The 25,673-nt window shown below is 40.6% G+C and overlaps 1 protein-coding gene across 1 annotated transcript; it reads left to right on the forward strand.

Annotated features, from left to right (window-relative positions):
- The first annotated feature begins 300 nt into the window (after positions 1–300).
- On the forward strand, positions 301–25,648 carry crp (transcription factor cropped). The gene is made up of 3 exons (XM_017163723.3): positions 301–992; positions 8,315–8,633; positions 22,154–25,648. The coding sequence occupies exons 1-3, from the start codon at positions 901–903 to the stop codon at positions 23,597–23,599; spliced, it is 1,857 nt and encodes a 618-aa protein (XP_017019212.1). The 5' UTR covers positions 301–900; the 3' UTR covers positions 23,600–25,648.
- Positions 25,649–25,673: the final 25 nt, after the last annotated feature.

The following is a 25,673-nucleotide window of genomic DNA, read 5'->3' on the forward strand; positions in this document are numbered from 1 at the left end:
CGCTCTCAATTTGGGAATTCCATAAGCAAACCTCTGTTAGGCTCTCAATTTGGGAATTCCATAAGCAAAACCCTGTTAAGCTCTCATTTTAACAGAAAATTCTGTTAAACGCACGCTCAATTTGGGAATTCCATAAGCAAACCTCTGTTAGGCTCTCAATTCTGTAATCGAGAGCATTTCTATGTTAACTAACATTTTGCTTTGAAATTCAGAGTGACCAAGGAGAAAATATCACAAAATATCAAACAAAAACGTCGCGACTTCGGTATTTGGGCAAAAAATTGTATCAGCAACTCATGTCCATTCATGTTCAAACTCGCCGAAACAAACGAACGACGCAGCGGACGAAACGCCGATCGGAAATCGTACAGTGCAACCTAAATACATACACATGTACCAGACGCGCGCGTTTGTGTTTTAGTGTTGGCGGTGGCAATTAAAAAATAAAAAAAACAGCTGCGAAACACCAAATAGCGAAAAAAGGGCAAACTTCTCGACGAAGACGCGCTAAATTGTATTTCGGTGCCTCGTCTGCTCTCTCGCGCTCTCCCAGTGCCGTTTGTGTGAGTGTTGGTGCTTGTCTGTGTGTGTGTGAGCAAAGCAAACGGGCAAACAATTTGCCGCTAATACAAAAAGCAGCTGAAGGCAGCGGCAAAAACCAGCTGACACATCAGCGATCCGCCGACTCTCGCGAGTGTGTGTGCTTGTGCGAAACCCACAAAAGAAAATAAAAAGGCCAGGCGCTATAAATAAAGATCGCGGAGCGCAAATCGCAAAACAGCGCTAATGTTCATGTAGTCCACCGGCGGCGGAAACAGCAACAACAACAGAGTGCACGTGGTTCTTCAAACACCGAATTTTTGGCCACGATAATAACCAAATACACAAACACGATACAATATGTCCGGCGTACCGGTTGCCATCAAAACGGAGGAAGTTATTCTAGAACACGCCGAATACAACAGCGCCGAGGAATTGGATGAAGAGTTGCAGTGAGTTTTACGCTTAAGTGCCACGCCTATCAAGTTACCAAATAAGAATATATACAAGCATAAATGTTTACAAGATAAGGGAGAAGCAGCGGTAGTGGCAGCAACAAAAACAACATCAACAGCTTGGCTTGCATTTTTATCACGCAAATTATTGATTATTTTTTACTACTACGGCTGGCTCTCTCTCCTCGCTTTGCGCGCTCGCTCCCTCTCGCTCTCTCTCCCGCCGTTTTGCCGACAAAACAAATACGGCACATAAACACAGCCACCACCATCGAACAGAGACACGCACACATAGATATTGCATTCCACTTCCATGCCGTTTCTTGTTGCTGGAATAAATGTGACGCTACTTTTTTCGTTTCTGTCTTTCGTGTCGTGTCTCGCTCTTTCACTCTCTCTCACGCCCGTGTCGCTTCCTCTTGCTCTCTTTCTGCCGCCGCTAGTTGTTGTTTTCATACTCTGCCTTTCCTCCCGTCCATATTGTAAAACTGCTGTTTTCTCAATTTGTCAGACGGCAAACACAGTGCCGGCAATAATATTAGGCACTGTGAGGAGCGCCAGCTGCTAAGAAAACGAAGAAGAACGTTATTAAAACTTTATTGTAAATGCTGAATAATAAACCAATTCCTCTAGGTTCGTGCTTACAATAAGAATGAGAAATATATTTTGTGAAGAATTCATTTTTTGTAGATTTATGTTTTTATTTTTACCATTTTCTTTTGTCCCGAATATTTGGTCTAATTGTTACAGCTGCGATCGGTGCTCTCTTCCTCTCCTCAACCTTTCTCTCTCTTTCTCCGCCTCTTGCCCGCTCAGCTGCCAATTTGCGCTAGCTCACATGTTCGAAATGAACGGAGAAACGATGAAAAAACAGCTGCGCACTGTCCTCCTCCTCTTTGCCTCCCCCAGCTCTTTGCTTATCGCCAGGTTGCCTAATCAACATTTTTCGTGTTCATAGTTGAAATGAAATCAGCTGTACCGGTATATTCGTATCATCAGATGGTTTTGGTTTTGGTGTTTCCTTGCTTCTATTTACACGCTTCCTCTTTTCTTTTATTTTTTTTTCTATCTATTTCTACCTGAGACTCGCACACAATAACAAGTGTGAGAAATGTGGAAAACAAGGAAAAGTGTAAGAAAAGTAGAGGATAGCAGTGAAATGTACAGTTTTAGAGGTGTAAAATTCAATTGCTGTACGTTTGATACTTATAAAAATGTTTAGCTATTCCTTGAAATAATAAGCACGAATTTCTTACTGGATTATATTCACTTTCTTTTCTTATTTCTCCGATCGGTTTGCGAATATATTATAGCCTACCCTTGTTTTCCGCAGCGAAAGTTAATACTCGCTCGCTTGTGGCCGGCGCTTATCAGAATCATATGGTTGCCTTTTCGCACACGTCACTAGCAGCGGCGGCGCCTTTTCTTATCGCCACAAGCATATGTTTTTTATTCGCACAACCACACACTCTGAATTGCGAATACACAAACCCACACTTAGCCAGCGGGAAAAGCACCCACACTGGCGCACTCAATCCCTAATTGCGCATTCAGCTGATGGCTCTTTTCAAGGCTTTTATTTTATTTTTGTTGGTCGCCTCCCATATACCGGGAATTTTATATTAAATCCGATTTCCATGGCTTTTTTATTATTAGTGCAAACCTATGACTTACAATGGGTAACAAAGTATAATTGCTTATTTTGACTCATCCTCAAAGTTCATAGGAAACCAATCGATGTCAGGATGTATCCTGCTCACCTCGTAAATGCAAATTCGTACATTAAAATAAATAAATATATTACAATTAAATTAAAATAATAATAAACAATAAAAACAATATAATAAATTGTAATATCTAATACATATTTTTAATGATAAATGAAATTAAAAAATTTTCTTATATCTTTAGTGTACAAAATCGTATATTTTAAAGTTTTAGAATTCTAATTAAAATATTAAATAATCATCACTTTTTTTCAGGTAGGCAGTTTTTTTTTATTAAATAATTATTTCAACGTTTCTTTTTATAATTTTTGAGACATTAAAAGTTTTAATTTAAAACACATGGGGCCGGAAATAACTGTTAAAAAGCATCACGATCTGTAGGAGGTGGCTTTGTTATTTCGGCCCCCAGTGTGGGCGGTATAACACAACTGCGTTTTAGCAGCTGCTGTTCGCTGTTTGGATATTGTTGTTGCTTTTGCTGGTGCTAAAATAAAAGAGCGTGCCTTGGCTAAAAGTCTCCAATCTCATTCTCCACTTCTTCACACGTTGCACATTGGCAAAAATACTACGAGAGTCATTTCCGTTTTTACCCCACTCGACTGGAAATGAGGAGTAATGACAGCCAGAGAGAAAGAGCGACCGAGCGCCAGCAGTCTGGAAGTATTGGATGTTTTAGCATCCACAACTTCCCTTTCTCTGCCGCTCACTCGCTTGCATTTTATAAGAGCCGCTCCCCAGCGGCTCCAAGTATATAAGCGAGAGCGACAGAGTGCGCGCTATTGAGTTGCACTCAAAAAAGCTTGATGGAGCGAGAGAGAAGACAGCAGAGAGCAGCACTCTCTGGATTCGCAAAAGTACAGATGCCGCCACACACATTTGAATGCTTTCTGTTTTTACTACCACACACGTTTCATTGAAAAAACATATACACAAAAGCTAAACCTAAAAAGCCGCTGCAAATTTGCGAATCTGAAAAAAAACCTGAGAGACAGAAAGAAAGAAACCGAAGCGAACTGAAAACTAATACCAACACATGGCTAAAAATCTGCTGCGCAAATTTTTGGGCGATGGCTCCGTGTGTGTTTCACATGCCAAAACGTTTCATTTTGTTTTCATTTCGTTTCGTTTCATCGTCTTTTTTGCATGCGGCATTTTATATTGGCAACCTGCGAGCGACCGAGATGGAAAAACGGCGTGCAAAAGAGATGAAGAGCGCGCCGTGGCTCTTGTTTATGAAAAACACATGATTTTTGTGTACAACACTTTTAGGAGCATTGGCGAAGGAGAAGAGCAGGAGGATGAGGGGATAGCACAACTACTACTACTGCGCTACTATACAAAATAGTATTCCCTTTCTTTCCTTTCTCGTTGCATATTCTGGACCTCTCCAATTACAATCTCTAAAAGTTTTTAAGTTAAGCAGCTTTTGCTTATAAAGGTGCTATATTAATTTAATTTCCGCGAAATAAAACTGGAGTGTAGATTTTCGTTTACGATGTGATATTTAAGTGAGCCTTTTTCGTAAAACTAATTTTAAATGTTTACTGGATTTATTTTCGTTCTTAATTTTTAAAGGGTTTTTGTAATATATTTTAATAAAATACTCTTAGAAAAGTCAACACCTGGCACCAACTCTGTTTTCAATCTTAAGCTCATTTATTTCCTTTGTTTTTACCTCTCCCGTATACAATTTCTGCTTAATCTTTTCCCTTTGCTTTGTTTATATATTTATTGCAAAATGTGGCGCCAACTGGCAGACGCAACTGTAAAATGAGAAATGTAAGGAGCGGAGCAGAAAGGGGGAATTCTAATTTGATCATTAGTTTATGGGTTGCACAGTTACGCAAGTGGTAAGGTTTATTGCGTTGCATTTCATTTTTCTCTTGCTTCGCACAGTACACAGTCTGCGCCGTAAGTTTATGTCCATCGTTTCGCACTAACAAATCCGAATAGCTGGGGATTTCCCCGAGTTTTTATTGCGTACTTGCTGGATTCCTAACATATAGCATTGACATAAAGTCAATCATGGATATTTTAATTAAATTTGAGAGGTATTAAACAATTCCAATTACAAATACTCTTTTAAAAATTCTAAATATAAATCAAAATTTAAATTTAATTTTAATTTTTTTGCTTGAGATACATTTAAATGTAAATGGAAACACCTGGGTTCCCTTTCAGTGATCCCCTTTTTTCTCAATCTCTCTACTCCCCATGTTCCCGTTTGGGAAAAGCCAACCACATCGGTCTAGAATTTTCCCTAAAGCGTAAATTGCACCTTCTGACAAGAGAAAGGTGCAAAACGATATACATTCATTAGATTGGGGGGCTACCTTATCATTTTGTTTACTTTATTCTCGGGTTATATAATTGCATGTTTATCTTTTATGAATCGAATGTGCCGCCGACTGCTGCAACTCCCTTACGAAATTCCAGTGAAATGATGACGTAAGCGGTGACCCAATAACAGTATGTACAATTTATGTGCAAAGTGCAACAGCAGTTGTCGGGTGTGATGGTGAGTGGGTGGCACTTCCCAGTGCTGCTCGGTCGGTGGGCAGCGTGAGGTGGGCACTACTCTCGATGGTGCTCGTGACTTCGGCTTTTGTATCTCTCTCTTCTCCTCCCAGGTTTATCACTCGTATCTTCTCTATGTATTCGCTCGGGCGAAAAAGTGGCCAATGAACTACATTGAACTCTGGGCCACGAGCAGCGCTGCAGCAGCAGGCTGTCAGCTGTCGTTGGTTGGACGGTCATATGTTATTATTATTATTATTCCCTACATGTAGATACTCTATATCTTAAACACCTCGAAATATGCGTAATTTCAAAGGCAAGCTACTTTTAAAAGCGTTTTTCTAGCAGCGTCTATATTTGAATTTGATTTTCAGTAAACAGCTGTTGCAATGCCTCTAATGGGAAACAAGGAAAGTGCTAAAATAGATCCATTGAAGAGCCCAGAAAATCTAGATAATACCAGAATAGTTTTCCAAGAAAAGCATTCATCAGAAGTCAATCAATGAAGGATAATCGACCTGAATTTTTGATACATTTTATAAGGGTAATACTTTAAAATCTCTAGATATCACGAGAAGTTTCTCTAGCAAACCAAAAGGTAAAAAGAAACATTTTAAGATGAGAATTTATAGTTTAAATAATTAAATATATATTTTTGAATTAATTTAATGCTCAATGAACCTATTCAGAACAGTTAAAATATTTATACATACAATACGTATCTTTCCATTCTTTTGTATGACTTTGTCTCACTTTAAGCTGCTTGCATTGCTGGAATAATTATTCTGGGCCTCATAAAGTACCAAAATATATGTATGTACATGTGTACCGCCCCCCGCCTTTCCATCGGGAACAGCAAACAACGAAAGCACGAACAGATGTTGCTACCATATGCAGCATGCAACATTCTCCGCGCGGTTTTCATTCAGCGTTTTTCGGCTTTTATATTGTGCAAACAAAAACAAACGAGATGCCAAAAAGCTGGTGGCACAAGTGCCGAGATCCGAGATCCGAGCCACATTCCATTGGCCTCTTGCAGCTTCGCTCTGCTGCTGCCTCTTGCTGCAACATCCACAACATCCGCCTACCGCCGCCGCTGTTGACCAACTTTGGCTGCAGTATGGCATTCGGCGTCGTTTCCCGTCTCTATCGCGCACTTGCCGCAAAAATGCTGCCGGAGAAAAACGACCTTTGTATGATGTTGCTAAAAATAAACCCAACTAGCGAGACGGCGTCTCTAATACAGTCTAACATCAGTAACTCAGACTTGCTTTATACAAACTGCTTTGCTTAAGCTTTATTTGGCTTGATTTTTGTTAGAAACTACTGATTATGAATTAATTTCAGTATTGAAATTAATGAACTGATTTTTTAAAAGATTGGTATAAATATAAATAAACCTTGTTATTAAAAATGTTGATGGTATAATTTTATATTTTTAATGGACTTTATTATTATAAATCATTCTGCTCATCATCCTGATTAGCAGGTGAAAACTATCTTAGCACAACGGTGTCTTAAAAATATTCCAAAAATAACAAAGTCGAGATTAGAAGTTCAAAAAAATTCCTATGATTAAATTCGTTCTACGCGAGTCGTACTGTGATTTTTCTAGCATCGTCTTGGAAAACCATAGGCAGCAGCGTGGTTCTTGCCTCGGAATGCAGTGTTGCAAGTTTTAACTCTCTAGCGATGTTATTGTTAGTGTTGTTGTTCTTGCTGGCAGAGCATACCATTGTGAAAATTGTTTTCATTAGCCTGCAGGCAACAGAGCAACGGCAGCAAAGACTTTGGAAAACGTGTTTCGTGGGGGTAAACCGGTTTGGAATTCTTGTGAGACCTCGCGTCTTCGAGACTCTGGATGATCGTACATAACCTAACATATCGGCTGCAGCATATGTATGAACATACATACATACATATACATAGTTTAAAAACCCCGGACAACGAAGACGAGGAAGAGGTGCTGCAAAATAATACGAACCAAAAACCCAAAGCAAACCTAAGCGAACCAAATCGAACGAACAAAAACCGACAAAACAGAAAACTGAAAACGAAACAGAAACAGAAAACAACAATCACGACAACTACCGGCGATGGTGGCAACAATAACAAAAAGAGGAATGCCCATACTATTGACAGCTGTGCTAGCTCTCTTTCTCCAGCTCTCCAACCCGTCTTTCTCTCTCGCACTCGGTCCTCTCTTACATGTTGCTGATGCCATGTGTGTGTAGTGCAGTAGTGGATGCCCTAACAAAACTGTTAGGATACATCTGTACTTCCATCAAGTTAGTTTTATTTATTGTTAGGTTGGTTTTTGAAAATATTAATTTTGGGTTAATAACATGTATCTTTAATAACAATAATTAAAAAAATATATGAAATTATAGCTTAATTTAATTTAATATATTATATTTGCATATTACAAAATCAAATACTTTACGCGTTTAAATGATTAACTACGCAAAGATTCCTTAAGGAAAAATTAATCAAATCAATTCCTATTGTGTAGAGATAGGTTAGGGTATTCGGGTATTCTCATTAATCCACTTTGCTTCAGTCAGATGCTGCTGCTAACGTGACAACAACAGAGTTTGAGCCTATGTGTGTGTGGCTCTCTGTTGTTGTTATGCTGTTGTTGGTGCTGCTCCGTTGCTGTGTAGCGTTGGCGGGTTAAACTAAAATTGAATTGAATGGAATTGTAAATTTATGAATGAATGAATTTTTCAGCGCTTTTGTGAGCAGAGCGAGCATGTGTCTTTGTGTGAGTTCGTGTGGTCGTCGTGGATTGTATAAATGTAAAAGTTAATTGGTTTTATGTATGGGCGACCGATAAGCCAGCCAAACGCTATAAATAATACAGTAGATATTACCACAGAGAATATCTTGATAAGGCAGATAGAAAACAAAAAGAATTTTTATTAGTATAAGAAAAAGAATTTTAAACTATTTTAAAAGTATTTCAAATTTCTGTGACTCTTTTTGATCGTAACTTAGTGAATCATAAGTTTCTTCGAAGGGGATATGACTTTTTACAAACTCTGACTAATTTATCTTTCTAATATTTTCTTTCAGATTACAACTAGAGGATTCAGGGGGCGAGAATACGTATCACATCGAGTATACTAGCGAGCCGGCCCATCAGATCTCCGGTTCCCAGCGGCGCCAATCGAGCATGAGCGGTACCAACACCTCAAAGGGTGGAGGGGGTGGCGGAGGAGGCGGAGCGATTAGCGATGGTGACTGCTCCGGAAAACCAATGCAGGACAGCGAAAAGCGAATGCGACGTGAAATCGCCAACAGCAACGAAAGGAGACGGATGCAGAGCATCAATGCCGGCTTCCAGAGCCTGCGATCTCTGCTACCCAGACACGAGGGCGAAAAGTTGAGCAAGGTAAGTTACATACATACTACTATGTATTAGGGGCTAAGCTAATATGTGATCTATAGAGATAGAAGTTTTTATAATCCTAAAAATAGAAATTGAACAAGTTTTTTGAGTTATAGATTTGTTTAAATTTAACGCTTTTTATTAAATTCCATTTGAATGACGAATATAAGGGCTTGATCCGAGAACAACACTTTTAGATGTGAAAAACAACACAATTATAATTATTTTGTATTATAGCTCATTAAAACTAAATTTTTTCTGCACGCTAATATGTTACATCCTCTTATAAAAAAACTTCGAAATGAGATATTCTTGTTTCATGGACAAGTCTGGTTCCGAAATCAAAACTTAGGGTAAAAATGATAATATTTGCAATAATTTCCACAAATCGGTTATTAGTAAGAAGTCAAATTTAAAGATCTGTAGTATGGACGTGTGAAAATTATTACCCCTGGTCAGTTTCCGATCGGTCAGCCAGTTTTTCTGTGTTGTCGGCAGCCCATCAAAATGAACATCAACACCATTTTCGGCCAGAGATCCGAGTCTGTCGGTATCTCAGCTGTCTCCTTTTGATTTCTTACCCCTTTTTTTAACCCGTGGCACGCAACTCCAATTACATTTAACCAGAGGCCGAGCCGAACTGGAGACTGAGCTTGGGTTTTTCGGTCTTGGGCCTCAATTACAGGGCCGTCCACAAACACATGTTGACAAATTGCCGACGACGACGACTCCTGGTAAAAAAAAAAAACAAAAAGAGGCAAAGGCAAAACCAGCACACACGCAACTTGGCTAAAAGCTTCCAGCTGAGAAAAAAGTGAATGACGGTTGTTGGGGGTGGATAAAATGTGGGGCCGGCGAAGGTGCTGAAGCTTTGAAGGTCCCTTTTTGACATTTAGTCGTCAGGGCAACCGTGTCGGCGGCGTCGTCGTAGTCATCGTCTCAATTGTTTGTTGTTGGAGGCGTTTCGCTTTTTCCTTTTACGCCGCACATATTTCGTTTAGCTTTATTTTTGCATACACATGCTCTCATATTTATGGGATTTTCACCTTGAGACGACATCGATTTGTTGTGACGCGTGTGTAGTAAACGGCCAAGAAGAAGCTGAAGCTGGCCGGTGGAACGAACGGCCTTGGTAGTGGGGTGTTGGCTGGGCTTAAGCATTTACTGCTGGACTGACACGTTTTCAAGTGCTCAAAGGTCCTACGGAGATATTTCTTTCGAACATGTCTACCCCTCATTTTACCGCAATTAAGTTAGCAGACGGCTGTAAATCAACGAAATTGTCAGATTACAAAAAGAAAAATGCGAGTTCTTTCTTTTCTTATTTATGGTTGTATATGTTTGTCTGGTGTTGTAAAGAAAAACAATGGCCACAAAACATTTAAGACCTTACAAATTATAAAGAAAGTAATATAGTAAATTATATTATTATACATATTGAATTATGGAGGAGTAAGGATTAGGAATCACAAACTTAAAGCAAGATTAATTTACAGATACAACAGATAAGAAAGCAACTTAATGCAATACTAAAATTCATTCAAAATCCTTTTATTTCCTGTTGATTAAAATATTGTAAAAAACAACTAGTTCTTAATATAGTCACAAGTCTTAAGTTTGAAACAAACTCTTGTGTTCAACACTACCCCCGTTTCACTAATCCCTTTCCAACACTACCTTTTCATATTTGGTAGTTTCCCTCGTTTCGTGGATTTTCTTCTTAGCTTTTAGCCAAGGCTCGCTCTTATTTATTGCAAATTGAAAAGTGTCAACTGATACTTGGCAATGCTCGTAAATCAGTCTCTGGCCCCAAAAAAGAAAGGCGATAACAGGCAAGCACAAGAGAAACAGTGTAATAATACGCAGCAGCAAGCAGTATAAACAAGGCAAGGAGGAGAAAATGCAAACAGGAAGAAAGGCTTGGCGCGTAAATATTAAAAATACTACGACAGGCGAAAAGGAAAAGGGGTAGGAGCAACAGCAAAAGCCAGGAGACGACAGCGCCTGATGAATGACATAATGGGCGTAGACAGAGATGCATAGCGGATATGAGAGTAAGGGAGAGAAAAATAGGAAGAGTGGAGAAGAGGGCGGACTAGTGCAAGTAGTTTATGGATTTTTGTTCTATGCACTTCGTCAACGGCGACGATTACAAACGATGCCTGCCTCCTCTCGCCTGTCACACATAGTAAACATTGTAGTAAATACGTGTGAAAGGGAAGGCTGAACGCAATGGGAAAGAGAAGGGAATATGGTGCAGTGGGAGAGAATGGGCGTTGGAGAAAGAGAAAACTGCAAAGCTGCTTGACCAACTTTACGCCACCATGTACATAAATTGCTAAGATCCAAAATATAAGAACATCGTAATTTCAAACTCTGTTTTTTTACTTTCTGGATCAACAGGACTCTATGTGACAGAATGAAAGTAGATCGCTCGAATCCGCAACATAATTCCTTCACGTACATACTCTCAAACAATTTGTACATAAATAAATACATATGTATGCAGATTAAATACAACCAACATTCCTATGCACACACACACATTGCTCGACAAAAGTGCGACAAAAATTGCAATGCTAGCTGACAGAAAGCTGCAACGACTGAAACCATTCACAGGTTAGGCACACGCACATAACGGTACATGGCAGAGACACTCGAGCAGCACACATACTGCCACGCCCTAAGGTGGGCGGAATGGGAGGGGGGAATATAGCGAATGCAAGCCTGTGATTTATACTCTCGGCTCTCCTCTCTCTTTTAGCACTCTGCACTCTTCCTCTCTCGCCCACTGTTTGGCGGCGGGTCATTGAACTTGCGCGCTAGGTGGCGCTAAAGTGCAAATGTGCAATTGCGTACAGTTGCCCCCATTGTTGTTATTGTGACTACTCGAAAAGTACACTGCAAATAAAAAAATGACCTTTGATACAATTATATGAAAATTATAAAAGTTTAAGCTTCTGAAAAGGCAATTACCTGGTTTACATAAACCAAGAAAACAAAAGTTTGGCTATTTTGGGGTGAACTGTTTAACATTGAGTTCTTCCCAACTGTATTGGTACCCACGTTAAATTAAGAAAAAGATCAGCAATGGATACCAATAAAGAATACTAGCCGTCTTCCAAAACAGCTTTCATCACATGCTGCACCCGATTGCAAACTATTTCTTACCGTGTTGAGATTTAGGCGCGCCCCAGCTGAACTAACCTACATTAAAGTGGGTGGGGAGGTGTTCACTGTACACAGTACACACCTTGCCCAGACAGAGAGAGAGAGGGAGAGAGCGAGCGAGAAAAGGCGCGGGACTGACGCAAAGCTGGAAAATTTTCTATATACAATACAATATCGATTCCTTTCCAGTGGCTGCCGAAGAAAAGCGCGCGCCAAACGCAAAGCTGAAGCTACCCCCGACAGAAGATGTGATAGAAGAGGATGTGGGATGGGCGTGGGATGATGGGATGGATAGGACAATGGCGCCAACATTCAGTTCGCCTGCTGTGCTGATGGGAGCCCACACCACTCGCACAGCTGTGGAAAGTTGGGGGGCTGTGCTGGGAGCTTCTTGTGGGTGGTTTCCGGGAGTGTTTCATTGCCATTTCATTTCCAGCGTTTTTGGCGTCTGTCTGGCGCCTGGTAGGCAGCTGTTTCACAGCCGATGACGATTCCAAATGGAACGACGGGTGGCGACCGGTCCTCCCCCAATCCTCCTGTACAGAAAATGGGCATTCAGCTTGGCAGCTGCGCACTACGGTTGTTGGCCCGGCAAAATCCGATTTTTTTTTTGTTCCTTCCACCTTCAAGTCCGGACTCTGCTGGACAGGGGCGTGGCACTGGGCGGGCGGAGGTCGCTGGGTGGCGTTGCAGTGCACTAGGCCATTGGCATCTGGCAACCTTTTGCAGATGGAGCAGAGCAAAAAGCGGGATTGCAGCTGAAGAAGAGACTGCGATGCAATGCGGACGACTTCTGGGCCATGCCAACACCCAGTTTGGAACAACAGTACATGGCCAGCATAAATAGGGTTATATAACCCACCATTTACCGTACATATGTGCATCTACATGGAGCACATTGTGTGTAGCCTGTACTTTCAATTGCATTTCGTAGTAAAAAATGCCTACACTACCTACCCCCCGCTCAAATGCCTAAAAAAAAGAGCAGGTGTAAGAATATCGTAGTATGGAGTATGTAGAGCAGCAGCCACAAAATGCAATTAATGGAGCCGTGCTGTTTGTAATTTGAATTATTTTTATGCTTCAGTAGGTAAATTTAATTAAAAACCGCACTTTTGCCTAATTACTTAATGTATTTCGTGGTGTTCAGCATCGTTGAATGAAAAGGAATTTAGATCCGGGTTACGTTATAGTCATTTTATGGCACCCAAGGGCATATTATTTGAAGAGCGATAAAAATTCCTACTGAAATTCACTTAAAATGTAATACATTTTGGTCAATTTCTCCAACGGCTTAAAATATTAACTTTAGAGGAAAGCAATTGCATATTAATATTAGGTCAGGGCGATAACTTATCGATAGGCAGTACTTCGAGACTTTCGCAGAAGAATGCATCAGCAAAGAGAAAGCAGAGACAAGCGGTGGCCTAGCCAAAAGCAACAAGAAGAAAGAAAAAAAAAAGCATAAGTGCAATGGATCAATTACTTTGTGGGCAGACAGAGTGAGATGAAGGTAGTCTTTTTTTTTATATACGTTTATTATTTATTAACTACACTTAACAAATACTATACAACAAACAAACTAGGTATTGACGGGGCCAAGGGCCCGCATTGTGCGGTACGGCCGCAAAGCAATGCTTCGCACAATAGAAGGCCGCTCAGCCAGTCCGCTCGTTTCGTACTCTCTCCAGCGACCTGAGGGATTTCATCAGCTTAGCTGCGAATTCCGCCACCGCATCCCACGTCCTTTGGTTCGACAGCATCAACGGCACCAGAGTGTCTACCCTGATCGCTGACCCCGCTACCGCCTCCAGCTCGTCCCTCTCCTCGTCGAATCGGCGGCATTCGAAGAATACGTGTCCCGCATCCTCGATTATCCCGGATCCGCACTCCGGGCATCCATCCTCCGTGTCATGGCCGAACCTTTTCAAGTAGCTGCGGAAGCAGCCATGCCCGCTCAGCACCTGGGTTAGGTAAAAGTCTACCTCCCCGTGCTTCCGCTCCATCCAGGCCTCGATGTTGGGGATGAGCCTATGCGTCCACCGTCCCTTGGGCGAGGCATCCCACCTGGCCTGCCAGCTCACATAGCTCCTTGCCCTGGCCGCGCTTTTCAGCTCGGCAGTCGTGGCTCTTTCAGGTCCTTGTTGGCTGTGCAGCGCAGCGCGAATGTCCGATGTCCGATGAAGGTAGTCTGCCGGTGTTTGTGTGAATTTGCAAAAATGTCGGTCGGTCGTTGGTCGCTCCCCATCTCGCTCGCTCTTTGGCTTGATCGCTGAAAGCCGCCGTCTGGCGCTCGAGAGCGCTTCAGTTGTTGTTGTTGTAGTTGCAGTTGTTGCTGATTATATGGAATGCCGTCTCGCCGGATTTAATGACATTGTTGCATCGTAACGGTTTTTTTTTCCTCTTTTTTCATCAATGACCAAGCCAAGATCTCCGTAGCCTGCTATTTCTTTTTCTTAGTCCTCTTTAAGCCTCTATTTCTGTCAGTGTATGTGTCTGTTAGTTCCGTTTTGTTTTGATTTATTGCAAGTCAGTTACAGTCAAACTTCTCTATGGCGAAATTTGGTATTAAGGTTACTGTTAATTATATGGAATTAGCCAAAGAATCTTGATATCGAATTAGTCTTATTTTAGTAATAAAGTGATCTGTATAAACGCCATATTTCGAAAATGTCTTCTTTTGTAGCATTTAATGTTATATTTTCTAAAATATATATTTAGTTGGCTAAAACCTCAATTAACTTATATTCTAAGCCATGCCCTTATGTTTATGGTCTTTTAAATAGACTTTCCAAAGCCGAATGAGTCAACTAACAGCTGTGAAATCTATCCAAAACTCGATAAGTCTCCATAGAAATTGCGAAATAATAAATTTACCCGAAAAAGTACAAAAAAACCAACAACACAAAACAAAAACAAAAGCCAGCCGGCATTTTTGCTGCGCAATTGCACATACACTTACACACAAATTCTCTTATTGTACGTGTAAGCGAGACTCAGCTGGTCAAGCAACAACAACAGCAACAAGAACGATGATGAAGAAAACAAGGTTAGAGCGTCGGTGACCGGCAGAAAAGCTCGGCTTCCAGCACTCAGCTTTCCCAATTGCGCCGCAAACTTGTCAAAAAGGCGACAAAAAAGTATATACAAGCCGAATTATAGATAAACAGAACGAATAATATACAACATAGTTGAAGGTCTAACAAACCTAGAACAGATTCACATATTCAATATCCCTAAAAATTTAGATATTTACATATGTATACATATAATTGCTTCCAAAATTAATTTTAAAAAATTGTCAAAAACTATACAATGTTCTTTTTAACATTTCGTAGTATAACTCTAGGCTTGATTTGATTGAATTTCAAATCAAAGTTGTTGCAAATTAAACATAAATCTCTATTATATTATATTTATATCATAGATCTTCTAAAAGCATTCTTCTTCAAGCCACACCCAATAGCAACTTTGTCATCATTCAGCAATGCAAATTAAATTGAATTAAATATTTTTACTAGCTGTGCGCGTCTGCTGTTGCTATTTGGGTTAATTAAAACAGCTGTCTTGGGTAAACAACAACACAAGCGCACACGTTGATAAAAATAAATACAATGCCGCCACCGTCGCGTTTACTTTAATTTGATGGACGTGAAATTCGATCAGCTGATCTCACATGCGGTCTATGTGAGGGTCAGCTGCCTCTGTGTTTTTTTTTTTTTATTTTTTTTTTTTAACAACAACCGGCAACACAAAGACCAAGCTTCGTGCTACTCGCTCTCCCTTTCTCTTTCGCTCAATCTTTCATTCAAATTCAAATGGCTTTCAACACACTTTCAACCATTTTCGCGTGCTCGTGTATGCTTAGTTGTTTTTTTTTATGTTAATTAAATGCTTTCATTGACCATGAGCTTTGTTTAGCCGGCAGCAACGACAAAGAAGAAAAATCCCGAAACTATGAACCTCACAACACATGGCATGTCGTGGCTTAACCCCATTGGCACTCTTTGGGTTAAAGGTTTTATTGACCTTTGGTGTTGTGGACTTACACGTTTTTTAATGGAGTGCTAGGTTTTGAAGCCACAAAAGTGCAAGTGACAGCTGTAATTTTGTAATCACAAGTTTGTTGGAAAAATCCTTAGCATATCTTGGTTATGTACTAATATTAAATTAAGGATTAATGAGGTCCTGTTATGTCTGGTAACCATAGAGTTAGGTTAATTTAAATTAACTTAAATACCAGCTCAAAAGTCTTATGTTTTGAACCCAGATGAAGTTTTTTTTTTTTAACTTTAAAATTTGTATTACTATCGGATGATAAAAAATCGAGTTATCGGATGAAAATGCAACCTTCAACCTCCATCTCCCTAGCCTCAGTGGGTTAACCTAACCAGGCTTCACTTAATTTAATAAATTGTTTAACTGCTCGTATTTATTTTTACCGTATCCCTGTTTCCGTTACCTTTTCAATTGCCACGCTTCTTAGGCTTTCTTTAATTGCGGCTTTTTTATGACTTTTGCCTTGGATTAACTTTTGGGGGTAAATAAGTACGTACATATAAGTAAATACATACATACATAGATATGACTGGCTATTAAATATAATGTACATAGCTCTGAGCTCATCTACCGCACGTGTTTGAATTTAATTAGGTTAGCGTAAAAAGCAAATAATGCTTTTATTTTTTATTTCTTTTGTACATATTTGAATTGAGTCAGCGCCGCTCGCCGCAAAATTAGCAAAAAATGCGAGATAAATTTGCAAAAATATGAAAGATGTGTGTGTGCGGCTGAAAGCTTATAGATTGAACACACAGCTGTTTTTTTTTTTGTCTGAATAACTCTCGCCAAGAGTGACCTCGCCCCAGTCTCTCCTCATAATTTCTCCCTCGTTTTTCTGTTCTTTTCTCGATGACGGCATTTCCTCGTGTTCTCTAGTTTTCACAGTTTTCTCGAAAATACAAAAGGGAGGAGGGGGTGTGTACATATGACTCTGAGTTAAAAATAGCAACGGTTTTCGTTGCATCTTGGGTTTTTTAGCTTGTGGCTTTTAGCTTTGACGCGCGATGTTGTCCCCCAAAAATTCTCTCCTGGGAGCCACACACACACTCCTCTCCTATCTGGCCTTTACGCGCTGGTATGCGGCAACACATGTTTGGCGCCCAGCAAAAGCAGCTGAGTGGGAGTGGGAGAGAGGGAGACCTAGAGAGCGAGTGCGAGTGAACCGATGAACAGCGCCCAGTGGGTGTGCGCATATATGTATCTTTCTTTCTCTATCTCTCCCACATACATGTCCATATGTGCGTGTTTGGGTTGTGCGCGTGTAAGTAAGCCGGTAGAAATCGCAGCTGTTTTTGCTTATTTTTATTTATTATTTTTTTTTTTTTTCTTTTGCATTTGCGTGGGCGAATTCTTGATGTTACTTTATGGTCTGTGCAACTCGTCTCGGGTTCCGTTATCCGTTATGGCCAAATATTCAAATGTCTCGATGCTAATTTTAGCAGGTTGGCGGTATTAACAGCCGACAAAAGCGCTGAAAGCTACGCAATGCTAATGAAAACGAAATAAATGCGAAAACCGTGTCCAAATGTTTAACCATAAAAGCAACCAGATATTAATATTCAAATGGAAAAGGCAAGAATGCAAGACTTTTGGGTTTATAACATAAATATATAATTTAAAATAATGCAATCTAATATTGTTATTATTTTCAAATCGATTTTATTAATGAATTTTTCATATTTTTCAAAAGAAATTGCACGCCCAAAAACTTCTTTGTCTACTTTTAGGAAGCCAGTACTTTGTAATTAAATATCTAGCACATTAAAAGAAAAAAATTACAGAGAACTAGGTGAAATAACACATATTTTTATGTTTTATACCACCACCCAGTAAATTTTGTTATTTTCTGTGCATTCGAGAACACACGTTTTTGACTACCAATATTAGGAAAACACCAAAAATTTGCACAGAAATTAATGTCAGCTGACTCGTTTGGTTTTGCCAGTTTTTTCTTATTTTTTCGTGGTGCTTTGCACACACACCTGTCACATCGCCGTCATCTGCAGGTGAAGAGCCGAGAGATAAGCCGAGAACGTTGCGTTAATTGTTTTCTTTTTTTTTTTACTCCACGGACGTGAAACGCAATATAGCAGAGAGCAGTAGGTAGAAAAAAAAACATAACCGGCAGATGGTAGATAAGCGAACAGTAAACAATTCGCATATCTGCTGAAAAAAAAGAAAGACCGAGGGGGATTCGATCTGAAAAGGTGCTTCTATCTGCAGAAGAAGAAATGCATATACCTAAATACTTTTTGGTATTAATATAATTTTATCTAAATTATAATTTTCAGAAATAAGTATAGCTTTCTTAAAAAAAAAAAAAAATAAAATAAATAATAATTATAATGGAATGATAAAAATTGAAGTTATTAGAAGATAAAGCTAATAATCACAGGTGGATACTAAGATTCGTTGAAGAATTTTAATTACCGAAATCGGATATAGAGTTAATAAAAGATAACATTTCGTGTGTTTTTTGGTGGTGTAAATAGGAAATTTCGCTTCCGGCAAACAACTATTCAGTTTTCCTTGAGAGTATCTCGTTTTATTGCTTATAAATATATATAGGCCAGAGAGATAAACCTCTAAGGTTCCGTTTCGTCATTTGTTTGTTTTTGGGGCGGGAACCAACCAACAAAAGTTGTAAAAATAAATTGATTTTCCCTGGCTGTTTTTCATTTTACCACATTTTGCCAAGTGGAAAGCGCGCCACGCTAAGAGGCATGCGTGCACGCACGTAGTCCAAAAAAAGTAAAAACAAAAACAAAAATCGAAAAGAAAACGAAAAAAAAGCATGATAGAAAAGCGGAAAATAAAACAACAAAGGAAACCAACCAAAGAGCGGGAGAACAATGTTTGGTGGGGTGGTGCATTTTTTGGTGGTGGCTGCCGTATCTAAAACCAAAACGAAATTAAGTTTCTATGTATTTCAAATATTAATTTTACCGCTATAAAGATACAGTTACACTTGCAGCTAAACCTATACAGATAAAGACTCGGCTAAACACAGGCACAAATCCATCAATCGCATTTTTTTGTTGAGCGCCTGCCAGCTCAGCTGATGACGAATTCTCTCTCGCACCGGCAGCGGCGGCGTATTTGCTATTTTTATGCATTTCATTTTATTCAATCAACAAAATTGTAGTGTAACCGACAACAACAGCAATAGTGCAGCAACAACAAAAACAACAGCAGCAGCAGAAAAACAGACGCGCCATTTATAGAAGTCAGCTGCTGTGGCCAGAAAGGGAGAGCATTAGCCGCGCCGCCACTTCCAACTGGAAAGCTTGAGAGAGCACATGTTTACCAGATAGTGGAAAGAGAGAGAGCACGCGAAAAAGCTTGGGCCCACATGTTTTTTCGCTACGTCTGGTTTCCGTTTCACGGAACGAACGGCAACGAAACGAAATGCTGCTGGCTGTCTCGCTCTGGCGCGCGCTGTCATTACCCCTACCATAACATGTTGAGAGAGCTACTCGCTCGCTCTCTCTAGCAACATTTGTGACGACGACGGCGACGCCGGCGAATATTGAAAAACTTTTCGTATTGGAACTGTTGCTGGCTTCTGAACGGTGGTGGTGGTGTTGGAAAAAAGTACAGTCACCGCAAAAACGGCCAACGCTCGCTCTGCCGCTGTCGCAGCCGCTGCCGGCGCTGTCTGCCGTCTGTTGGCTGCTGCTGTTGTTGTTGTTTTTCCTTTTGCCTTTGTTGTTGGTCGGTTGGGTTTGGGTTGCGTCTGAATTGGATTCTTGTTGGACCCGCGCGCGAGTTTGATCGTCTTTTTATTTTTCCCTTGCTTTGTTTATGCTTTTGGTTTTGGGTTTGACTTTTTGTTTACACACTCACACTAGCCAAGGAATATGTATACTCATATCGTGTGGCAGTGCATAGACTTTATTTGTTTTTCTTTTTCCTCTCGTTTCACTTGCCGGCATTTCCCAAGCCACAAAAACAACACTGGGCAGCAGCGTCGCGTCTGCGAAGCCAACGACATTTTCTTATTAGCCAAGGCCTGAACTTGCCGGCAAGTAAGCGTGAGAGAGCGAGTGAGAGGGCCATAGCTCTTACTACCATATGATATTGGAATGGGATATATAAGGACATATGATTATTCCAACTAGACCGGGCAGCAAGTGCATATAGAAATCTGAAAAGCTAAATTAATTCAATTTGATTTTTGGAAAAAATCAAAAAGAACAAATTTACAATGAAAACATAAGATTGCAAAATAAATGTAATTAGAGATAAAGTAAACAAAATACTAAACAAATATACATAAACATAAATTAGTTTGTTCTTTCTTCATATTATTAAAGCGTTTCCATAGCCTTTTGTTAGTTTTCAAAGATAAACATACTGATATTCCCCCTTTGTCTTTGCCTAATTTAATGAGTGTTTTATCAGACAAAGCGGCAACTCCCTTGCGAGCTGCCGTGCTGCTTCTTATCATTCCATTCCAATGCCAGAGATCGGTTTCCAATAGGCAATTACTCAGCTGCGGTGTCAATGAACGACCTTTGTGTGAGCAATAATCACTATGTATTCGCTGAGCGGCTAGAAAACTTAAATATGCTACATTAGATTCGATCGCCTGTAAAAAATGCGCACGTTTCTCGGCATTGCAATGCCGCTCTATGTTATGGAAATAGATACAGAGGTGCAACAACAATAATAGAACTGAGAAAACTGTACACAACAACCTCTCCCCCTCTCGCTCTATCTCACTTACAACAACAGTGATTGGGGGGCCTACAGCTGGTGTGCAATTGTGAGTGGGAGAAAGGCAGGGAGTTGCAGAGGTGGAGAGTATACAGTGAGCGAGAGAGCGGGAGACTGAGAGAGCGAACAGCAGCTGTGCGGTGCCGGCGTCTGTCTGGCAATGCCTGCTTTTCTTTTGTTGTTCTTGTTGCTCTTCCAGTAGTGACCTCCGACAACAAAACCGAAACCGAAACAAGTTTTTGCAACAAAAACAAGAACAAGAGCAACACACAATTGCACAAAAGTAGCCAAAGATTTATTGCTTTTTAATCAAAGCCCCAAGAATGCAGGCTTACGCATTCCAATGGGGTAAGTGTGCAAAGCATCCGAAGAAAATTGCTGAATGACACTAGATGTCCAGGAATATCAAAATCAAAAATTTAACTTATCCATAAGTGAGATTTTCATATGCAAATTGGTGAGTTTTTGTAATACCAGCTTTGGTTTGTTTTTTTTTTTTTTTGTGGAAATATGCTTACATTTTAAAACACAATTTTTCAATTTACTGGCTTTAATAAATTTGTGCATTTAGCTCCAATTTTTAGATTCTATTTGAAATTCCCCTAAAAAGCACACATTGGCTCAGTTCCTAGATGCTAAAACTTCTCTAAAACAGCTCCTTTTCCCGACTTCTGGCTCTCACTTAAAAATATGTGGCTCAACCACAACATGTCGCCCACGCAGCACGCATATTTGCATGTTTTTGCCTGCCCCAGGCTGCTTTCTAAGCCAGATTTTACACCGTTAATGCATCCTCTCCGTTAGATTCCCCACCTTTCTCTCCATTTCTTCCCACGAAGCCTGCCAGTGTTGGACAGAGCGTAAAGGGTAAAGAGCGCGCGCATTTTGAAGGACATGAGTTCCTTCACCTTTCCGCAAGAAGCATACAACATCAAAAACAGCAAGGGAATCATCGCTTACTACAGTGTTTACTATAAACATCATAGCCGCATTCGCAGTCAAGGCAATAACAAAAAAATGCAAACAAAAACAGCAAAGGCAAAAAGGCAAAATGCTAAAGCAACAAGCCATGTATGTATGTATACATATGTATGTATATATGTTTATGTTGTTGCAATTAAGTCGGCTCTCGGCAATTATGCTTCGTACTCATCCTCCTCCTCCTTCCCATCTCTCCTTCTTTTTCCTACCCCTTTTCTTGAAGATTCCCCTATATGTGTTTCTTCTGAATGACTTTTATTGTGGGGAGAAAGAGAAAGAATCGAAGAGAATCTCATTATTAAAGGGCCAATAATTCCCCTGTACTAATGATAATTAGACCAAGACAAAAATACAGAGGAAAATTAAGATATTAAGGCATTAAAATTAAATTACTTTGGATTTAAAAAAGCTTTTAAAACACCATAGGCTCAAGATTGAGGATGATCCTACTTAGAATTCCTTTGATTCAGACTTAACAGTAATTAAGACTTAACAGTGATTGTTAAACTCAGTAGTTTTAAGAAACTATTTTTAACTACAACAAATCAAAAAGAGAAAACCCTTTTAATTATAATTAACTATACTTTCAGGCTGCCATCCTGCAACAGACCTTCCAGTACATCGTGGATCTAGAAAACCAGAAGACGCAGCTGCTGACGCAAAACAGCGAACTGAAGCGACAGGTGGGCGAGCATGAGGCCGGCGGCGGTGGATCCGGCGAGGCCAACTCTGGTGGTAACTACAACGATTCCAGCGCCAACAACAACGGGGGCAACTCTACGACGGCAGTGGCTATCAAGAAGCGCAAGCTCACCGATAACGTGATCAACATCCAGGCGATTAGCGACAGCTCCGACGAAGGCCTGGGATCCATGTCCCCGGAACCGATGACTCTTCTGACGGCGGGCGGAGCAGCCGCCACCAAGCTGAGCAGCGCCAGCATTCTGGCCGCCAAGGAGCTACTCGAGATGAAGAAGCAGCTGGAGAAGGAGCGCAGCTTGCGGCGATTGTTGGAGGACGAGCTGCAGATGATTAAGCGGCAGCTGTATAGCGTGGCCACTGCGCCACCCGGCACAGCAGTGGCAGCCGCATCAGGCGGTAGCAATGCCTACATTCCACGCGAGGTCATCGAGCACACCGATAACTTTGTGCGCAGCGAAGATCTGGAGGAGTTGGGCGGCACCGTCTCGTACGTGGAGATTGACGAGATGACGGGTCAGCAGCAGGTAGTTGTCTGCTCTAGCATTGAGGAGCTGGAAGCAGATGCCGCCGCCGAGATCATTACCGAGGATCAGGTGCACGAGGAGGTCATCCTATCGTCGAATAGCTCTACGGAGTCTGAGAACGAGGTGAACGTGAATGCCATTGCCAAAGCCTATGCCGAGGGCTGTACGTCGAGTGCGGCCATGCTGCAGCCCATCCTGCAGGCGGCCATCAAAGCCACGCCCAAGGTGGAGGTGGAGCGCATCCACGAGAAGATTGTCAAGGTCAAGACGGAGAAGCACGAGCAGCAATCGATCCAGGCCGCCACCCACTATCAGCATCCGCATCGCCAGAACCTGGAGACCATAGTCCAGGCCATCCGCCATTTGGAGGGCGATCATCTCTTTGCGGACGAGCAGCAGCAGCGTGGTCAGCAGCACCATCACCAGCACCATCAGCTAACCGGCGTGCACCATCACAGTCACAGACTGGCGCAGGATGCTCCATTGGCCCTCACCACCACGGGCAAGCAGCATGCGGCACTGGCCGAGCTGAGACCCTTCCTTCAGCTCAAAAGCGGCGGCAACAAGCAGGTGATCATCACGGCCAAGACGGCAAAGGATGCCGGCGGCCTTGTCTCCTCCTCCAGCAGTAGTGCAGTCACGCCGACGGCCATCTTCAAGGTGCAGACGACTGGCGGCAGCGTATCCAACTCCGGGCACTCGCAGGCTGTAATTAGCGGCAGCAACACCCAACAGGTGACCATCACCACGACCGCCCTGAAGCAGTGCCGGCCGGGCGTCATAGTGGCCAAGCAGTTGCCGTCGTCCTGATTCAATGGCCCCAAGATGGGAACGGGATTGGGATCGGCAACTGGAGTCGCAGCAGCAGCAGCAGGAGCAGGAGCGGGAGCGGAAATAGTGGCTGCTATGGCAGCCGGCAGATGTGGTGGTGCAGGAGCTGTTTCTAATTCACGAGCTAGTATTAAAGGCGCTCGCCAGACACCAGCAGCAGCAGCAGCAACGTCAACAACAACCACAACCACTCAACAATTTACTAAGCAGAATCCTCCATTTGCAGCCTCGCGGCAACAACGTAAAAGTAGTGGCAGTAGCAGCAAGGAGACTGCTATTAAACAACCGAGGTCGAGGCAAAAGTATGTAAATTAGTAAAACTTAAACGGAAAAATAAGAAACAAAATCAAAAAATCTAAAAAAAAGAAGATGGATACCAAGCGCAGACCTAAATAATTTTTTGTATTTTTGGGATAATAAATATATATATATATATGATTTAAATTAGAACTCAACCAAACCTATTTCCAAGCTTAGAACGCCAACAATAAAACAAAAACCCAACAATCCAACAACTCATCGACCTACAACAATCCAAAAACCAACAATTCAACAACAACACATAGCCACTGTAATTAAACGCAAAGAAAAAATACACGTCGTAACATTTGTTCATTTATTGGTTAAGAAAAAACTAGAATTAAAATACAGAAAACATAAAAAAAGCAACTACAAGAAAAACAGAGCAATTGATTTACGACAACAAACAAAAAATAGAACAGAAAACGAACAGAAAATAACGAAACAAACAAGATAAATTGAACGAAAACAAAACAACAAAACAGAGAGTACAAAGAAAGAAGAAGAAAAGAAAATAGACATAAAATTTATGAATTTTTCTGTTTATATTCATTTTTTTGAACTCTATAAACACCATCGCATTAATTTTTACTTTTTTTAAATTATTATTTTTATTTGTAATTTGAATACATATTATACTATATATTATATACTTTGAATGCAACTTATTGAGTTTTTGTTGATATATTTGTGTAAAAATTTTTTAAGTCTAATTATGTAAGCGAATGAGAGAAAAAACCCTAAAAAAAAAACGTAAAAAATAATTCGAAATAAAACCACAAGCAAAAAATTAAAACAATCTAAAAAAAAACAGAACTAAAAACATAAAAAAACAAGTGGAAATCGTTTATTATATAAACTATTATAAAATACATATATATATATATAAATATAAATTATATACAAATTATTCATACCTACCATAAACATAAACATATATAAATAGTACACAAGCAGAGTACATAAACACATAAGTAACGGAACATTACATAATATTACTACTAAACTACAATAAAATAAAACACAAGGATACTTTGCATACATATTTAATATGCTTTAGTGACATAAGTATGTACGACCATCCTCGATCCTTCTCCCCAAGTCCCCCAAATTCTTCTCCCCATTTAAGAATGCGTATGCCTGAGGGAGAGGGCGCTACGTGGTTGTGTGTGCGCGTTCTCTGCAGAACCGACAACTCTCTTCTTCGCCAAGCCGCGCCGATGCTGTGCGTTTCGTAGCTGCCAGCTGCAACACCAAGTGTACCAGCAATCAGCTCGATCCTATTCGAAATTCGAATCTGAGCTCGAATTTTCTTTGCGTTCCGCGCAGCATTGCCGCGGCTTGGCGTCCCGCATTATTTCCCCACAAGGAGAGAGATATGAGAATGATGAAGAGAGATCGGTAGTTGCCTGCAGAGGACTAGCAGCACGCATACAATCACACGATACCGCACGCTCATGTGTCCTGCATTCGAATTATGATTAAGAAAACAACAACAACAACATTATGCAGGCCGTTTAATAGTTAAACAAAGAAAATTATGTACGAAAATCGAAAATTGAAATTGAAGCCAGATCCATACATACAACCACATATTACTACATACATTCATATTCATGCTCTTATATGAAAACAAAAACTACAAACAAAACAAAACAAAAAAATTACAAAACATTATGTCAAATAAATGGTTTTTCCTTTTTCCCTCAACAAGAAAATGACTTACAAGTTGATTTTTAATTCTTTTTGGGGG

This window comes from Drosophila kikkawai, chromosome 2L, assembly GCF_030179895.1.
Source record: "Drosophila kikkawai strain 14028-0561.14 chromosome 2L, DkikHiC1v2, whole genome shotgun sequence".
NCBI classification, from domain to species: domain Eukaryota; kingdom Metazoa; phylum Arthropoda; class Insecta; order Diptera; family Drosophilidae; genus Drosophila; species Drosophila kikkawai.